The sequence below is a fragment of the Nerophis lumbriciformis genome, linkage group LG28, assembly GCF_033978685.3.
Source record: "Nerophis lumbriciformis linkage group LG28, RoL_Nlum_v2.1, whole genome shotgun sequence".
Classification (NCBI taxonomy): domain Eukaryota; kingdom Metazoa; phylum Chordata; class Actinopteri; order Syngnathiformes; family Syngnathidae; genus Nerophis; species Nerophis lumbriciformis.
The window spans coordinates 31,343,952-31,350,566 of record NC_084575.2 but is presented as its reverse complement, the minus strand read 5'-3'; the positions used below and the strand labels follow the sequence as shown (position 1 = coordinate 31,350,566).

At 48.3% G+C, this 6,615-nt stretch overlaps 1 protein-coding gene across 1 annotated transcript; it reads right to left on the bottom strand.

Annotated features, from left to right (window-relative positions):
- Positions 1–3,987: 3,987 nt before the first annotated feature.
- LOC133570660 (G-protein coupled receptor 22-like) lies at positions 3,988–5,373 on the bottom strand. Its single transcript, XM_061923348.2, has one exon. The coding sequence runs from the start codon at positions 5,371–5,373 to the stop codon at positions 3,988–3,990; it is 1,386 nt and encodes a 461-aa protein (XP_061779332.2).
- Between the last annotated feature and the right edge of the window lie 1,242 nt (positions 5,374–6,615).

Here is a 6,615-nt window from a genome sequence, read left to right as displayed (position 1 = left end):
AAATCAACTCAAGTTAGGGAAAAACATGCCTATTGAAGTCACAAAGTGCATTATTTTTTTTAACATGCCTCAAAACAGCAGCTTGGAATTTGGGACATGCTCTCCCTGAGAGAGCATGAGGAAGTTTCCCCCAAAAATGCGACTTATATATGTTTTTTTTCCTTCTTTATTATGCATTTTCGGCCGGTGCGACTTATAGTCCGAAAAATACAGTACCAGTTGATTAAGACCTAAACTACGGGCTACATAAGGCGCCATTGTCTCGGAGAAAAGATCAAATAATACTAGAGATGTCCGATAATGGCTTTTTTGACGATATTCCGATATTGTCCAACTCTTGATTACCGATTCCGATATCAACCGATACCGATATATACAGTCGTGGAATCAACACATTATTATGCCTAATTTTGTTGCGATGCATTAAACAATGTAACAAGGTTTTCCAAAATAAATCAACTCAAGTTATGGGGAAAAAAGTGCCAACATGGCACTGCCATATTTATTATTGAAGTCACAAAGTGCATTATTTTTTTTAACATGCCTCAAAACAGCAGCTTGGAATTTGGGACATGCTCTCCCTGAGAGAGCATGTGGAGGTTGAGGTGGGCGAGGGTATCGGGGGGGGTGTATATTGTAGCGTCCCGGAAGAGTTAGTGCTGCGAGGGTTTCTGGGTATTTGTTCTGTTGTGTTTATGTTGTGTTACGGTGCGGATGTTCTCCCGAAACGTGTTTGTCATTCTTGTTTGGTGTGGGTTCACAGTGTGGCGCATATTTGTAACAGTGTTAAAGGTCTTTATACGGCCACCCTCAGTGTGACCTGTACATGAAAAGCCGTAGATATTATGTGATTGGGCCTTTAAGGTTTATCGGCGCTCTGTACTTCTCCCTACGTCCGTGTACACGGCGGCGTTTTTAAAAGGTCATACATTTTACTTTTTGAAACCGATACCGATAATTTCCGATTTTACATTTTAAAGCATTTATCGGCCGATAATATCGGACATCTCTAGTTCAAACTGTGTTTACTGTTACAGTGGCCAAAAACATTAAATAAAACCTCGGCCTTGTTTTTAATGAATACTAAGGCCTACGACGCTACTGTATTTTAATGTTGGTCATGAAGGTGTTTTCTGAGGTGGTACTTGGTGAAAAAAGTTTGAGAAGCACTGCTTTAAAGTGGTGATGAAACACATTTGTGATTCTCAAACTGTGGTACACAGGCTCCATCTAGTTGTACGCCAAAGATTTGATTCATTATTTAAGGTTTTATTTTCCTATATTTAAACACAGTGTTACTGTTCAAACTGTGTGTAATGTTACAAGTCAGTCAATTCCGAACTATAAGCCGCTACTTTTTACCTACACTTTGAACAGTGGGGCTAATTTGTGTTTTTTTTCTTCGCTGACGGCCATAATACAAAAAGTTTTTTTTTTTAAAACAAGCAAATACACTGAGAAAGTGTTTTGTTTGCGCTACGGCGCCATCTTTTGGACTGCAGTTTCCCTCCATTTACTGCTTTCAACCGGAAGTACAAGTGCCGTTTGGTCTTCTAACCGTCCATAGCGTTTCTCCTCGTACGGATTCTTCATTTATAACTCCAAGCAACATTTGTAGTTTTTACAATATAACTAAAACTGTTTGTTTAGTGGGAGTGTTAGCATGCATATTTGTACATGCATCGTTAGCATTAGCTAACATGTTTACAAGTGTCTGTGTTATTATTATTAACTTACGATAGCATTGTGTTTGTATTGTTTCAGTTTGATAAATTCACCAAAACGTCACCGTGGAGTTATTGAGTCTGTTTAGCTGCCGCAAGTCGTGGGTCCATGATGATGACTTCTGTTTTGTTTGTTTAGCTGTTTTACTACCGTGTTACTGACACCATTAAAAAAAATCAATGAAGGTATGTAAATAAACATCTGTGTAAATATTCATTTCGCAACGTATATATATATTTCCGGCTTATAGTTCAGTGCGACTAATATCGGGGCGTCATAGCTCGGTTGGTAGAGCGGCCGTTAGAGATGCGCGGTTTGCGGGCACAACCGCGGAGTCCGCGGATTATCCGCGGATGAAATTAAAAAAAATTAGATTTTATCCGCGGGTCGGGTCGGGTCGGGCGGTTGAAATAAAAAAAAATTAGATTTTAAATAGATTCAGGCGGGTGGCAGTTAAACCAATTCGGAAATATATATACATAGTTAAATGTTGTTACCCACATACGAAAAACGAGCAGGCACCTGCTGCATATGCCACAACAGAAGAAAAAAAAAAAAAGAGATGGACACTTTTACGGAGCGGAGAAGGGACGCCTCGCCGGGGTCCGGGACCGAGGCCCCTTCCCCCGAGAAGGCCCCACCGGGAGCCGTAGCTGAGGCGATCCGCGAGAAGGGCCCGACGCACGTCCAGGGTCACCACCGCGCCCACCGCACCGACACCCCGCCTCGTCCGCCTTCGCCGCGGCCGGCGTCACGCGCAGCAGGTAAGCAGCTTACCTGCCCGCCACCCCCGTGGCCGGGGGCTCGTAACAGGGGTCACTCCGCGCGCTCCGCCCGCGCAGCTTACCTGCCCGCCACCCCTGTTGCCGGGGGCGCGTAACAGGGGTCACTCCGCGCGCAGTGCGCTCACGAAAGGGGTGGGGCTCACCCTGGTTGATATAGACAGCAGGACGGTGGCCATGGAAGTCGGAACCCGCTAAGGAGTGTGTAACAACCCACCTGCCAAATCAACTAGCCCTGAAAATGGATGGCGCTGGAGCGTCGGACCCATACCCGGCCGTCGCCGGCAGCGAGATGCGCTTGGAGGTGCGCTCAGCGCGGCTCCGATATGATTGCGCACTGGTGTGCGTCTGGGTCGTGACAGCTTGGCACGCGAATGTCTGTGCTGCATTGGATCAGTCTCCTTTCTTTAACAGGCAAAAGCTTTATAACCTCACTAATGCCTTGCATCGTCTATATTAGATATATAACAACGGGCGGGTGCGGTTCTGATCAAATGTGAGATCGGGTGGATGGCGGTTGGTTGACGACTTTCTGATGCGGTTGCGGATGAAATAATTGCCTATCCGCACATCTCTAGCGGCCGTGCCAGCAACTTGAGGGTTCCAGGTTCGATTCCCACTTCCGCCATCCTAGTCACTGCCGTTGTGTCCTTGGGCAAGACGCTTTATTCACCTGCTCCCAGGTGCCACCCACACTGGTTTGAATGTAACTTAGATATTGGGTTTCACTATGTAAAGCGCTTTGAGTCACGAGAGAAAAAGCGCTATATAAATATAATTCACTTCACTAATATATGGAAATTAAAAATGAAACCAAAATGTGGTGGGTGCGGCTTATATAGCGGTGCACTCTATAGTCCGTAAATATTGTTGAATAAAACCTCTGCCTTGTTTTTAGTGAACACTTAGGCCTACTACACTACTGTAGTTTAATGCTGGTCATTATGGTGGTTCTCGGGGAGTGTTTTCTGAGGTGGTCCTTGGTGGGAAAAAAAGTTTGAGAACCACTGCTTTAAAGTGACTGTGATGAAACACATCTGTGACACTCTTCTAGTTTTTTATGACCGTGGCAGGAATTCTGTGACCCCAGGAAAAAAATCACATTGGGCGGCATGGCGTAGTGGGTAGAGCAACCGTGCCAGAAACCTGAGGGTTGCAGGTTCGCTCCCCGCCTCTTACCATCCAAAAATCGCTGCCGTTGTGTCCTTGGGCGGGACACTTCACCCTTTGCCCCCGGTGCCACTCAGACCGGTGAATTGAATGATGAATGATAGGTGGTGGTCGGAGGGGCCGTTTCCGTAAGTCTACCCCAGGGCAGCTGTGGCTATGAAAGTAGCTTACCACCACCAGGTGTGAATGTTTGATGGGTTCTACATGTAAAGCGACTTTGGGTACTTAGAAAAGCGCTATATAAATCCCAGTTATTATTATTATTATTAATTTCCCCCGGTCCTATTTCTTTAGGACCCCTGGGATTGTCTCACACGGCTTCTGCCAGGCAGCGCTCGGAACCCTCGCTCGCTTCCAGCCGCACCTTACGACTGGTTTTTCTGTTTTCCACCCAAGAATTGTGTATGACGGTGCCCCCCGGCGACGGGTCCACCTGAAGCAGAGACACCACCCTCTTCTTCACCTTTGCGCGCAGGGCGCGCCGCAACTTTTGCCGCGTGAAAGCGTAGAGAAGCGGGTGGGACACGGTGGTGCCGTAAGCCAGAGCTAGGAACCAGAGGCGGAGGCTGACCAGGGCGTCGCTCGGGCCTACGGCCAGGATGAGCATGTTGACCACGGACAAAGGAGCCCAGCAGCCCAGGAAGGTGGTGATGATGACGAGGGACATCCTGAAGACACGGCGCTGGCGCTCTCGTCGATCCCGGTGACGCCGCACTGCTCGACGCAGGGCGATAATAGCCGACACGGAGGCCTGGACACCCATTGGGGCGGCGCCTGTGACTGATGTCACCAGCGCGGCAGAAGAAGAGAGCGCAGGGGGGGACGTCGCCGTGGGAGTGGGCGATGAAGAAGGTATCAGAGGAGGGTGACTCAGTTGTTTGGTGCCATCTGCGGTGCATCGCTCCCCTTCTGGCTCCGCACTTTGCAGCATTTGGAGTTTGGTCTTCTTTCTTTTTGGTTTCCTGTGGAGGCCCGTGCAGGACGGGCCGATGAACCTCTGGTTCTTCTTCATGTGGGTGCCGATGCGGATGTTCAAAGCCCTCAGGATCCTTGAGTAGGTGAACAACATCACCGTGACGGTGGTGAAGAATATGGGAACCTGGAGGATGAGGTGGTAATATGTACCCGGGGTTAAATGGCTGCCTTGCCCGCCTAAGCACAAGAGTGTCCGGTTGTGCCATGCCGGCACCACATTGGAGGACAGAGACAAAGGAGTCTCCAGGGATCTCTTTCCGGTTTCTTCGCCACGAGACAAGTGTTCCTGCAGGAAGGGGATAAAGAAGACGGCCACGGATGTGAGCCACACGGCCGCCAGGAGCATTGCCGCCCTGCGCGTGGTCAGCAGCCTGTTGGCCGGCCGCACCGATATGTCGTAGCGGTCCAGGCTGATGACCAGGATGTTGACGGCCGTGGCGATGCTGGCAAAGGTGACGCAGGCCTCGTGGAAGCAGCACAGCAGAGCCAGGTTGGGCCCCGGGGGCAGCAGCACGACCGCCAGCGTGAGGGGCAAACACAGCACGCACACCGCCACGTCCAGCACGTGCAGACTGACCGTCACCATGTTGCTGACCGAGTCCACCAAGTTGGACTGGGAGCAGTAGAGCACCAGCACCGTCAGGTTGCTGCTGAAACCCAACACCAGCTCCAGCATGAGGAAGGCGGTAATGGACACCTGGAAGCCCAGCGAGTACGGCATGAACCGCCACGCCTGACCAACATCGCCGGACCAAGCCTGGCCCGCGTACTCCTCGGGGACTCCCGGTGCGCCCGGGCTGGAGGTGAAGCTGTCCGTCTCCATGGTCGCCTCTCAGTCCTCACATGTTGTACCTGCCACTGTCTTGATGGAGTCCCATGATGCACCAAGCTGAGCTTCCATGGAGAGAGAGAGCTGGGGACAGAAGACAGATGACAAATGAACTGCGCTGGAGTGAAAGAAAACACATTATTCTCTGTCACAATGCAGGACATCAATCACTATCAACCTATCAAATGATCCGTCTGTCAATGTATCCACACGTCTGTCGTCAGTACATGAGAGCGCTCACAGCTTGAAACGGACATGAAGCTTCCCCGAACCATAGGAGGCCACAATAAGTCATCAGTGATGTGTGCGGGCGCTCGGGGGAACGGGCAAATTGAATGGAAGTAAGTAATCAGACCCACAGGCAATCAGCCGCTCCCTCGGTGGATCAATAAAAACAACGCAGTCAGCAATTTGTCCCAAATTGGTTAGATTTCTACCTCTTACGACTCTTCCAGACTGTATGAATTATTTAGAATGCCACCGCAACAAATTGAACGTATTCATCGCCAATTGTTGCACAGAGTCTGACAAATGACGCAATAAAATGATGCGGGGTAAAAACCTCCTTCAAAATGTAGAGTATGGATATGAAATAAATATAATGAAGCACAATTGCTCATAAATCAAAAACATCTTTTATAATAGGCCCGCATGCGTGGGAAAACAACTTTTTTAGCAATTTTACTTATGTCAAAAGGCAATTATATACAAAACCCAAAGCCAGTGAAGTTGGCACGTAGTGTAAATGGTAAATAAAAACAGAATACAATGATTTGCAAATCCTTTATAACTTATATTCATTTGAATAAAATGCAAAGACAAGATACTTCATGTTCCAACTGAGAAACGTATTTTCTTTTTGACAAATAATCATTAACTTAGAATTTAATGGCAGCAACACGTTGCAAAAAAGTTGTCACAGGGGCAAATTCATCTACCATAGGATAGGACTTTATTGTCATTACACAAGTACAACGGAACTATGTTTTCAGCACAAACCCGTTCAAGATTAGACGAACAAACAGTGTACAGGGTTACAGAACAGGAACGCTGATGGGTCGCCGCAAGGCGCCCCGTAAAAGATGAGAAAAAGGTAAAACGCTGGGGGAGAAGATGAGTAAAAAAAATACAATC

Coding starts and splice junctions, on each gene's coding strand:
- LOC133570660 (XM_061923348.2), bottom strand. CDS start 5,373: ATGCCGTACTCGCTGGGCTTCCAGGTGTCCATTACCGCCTTCCTCATG.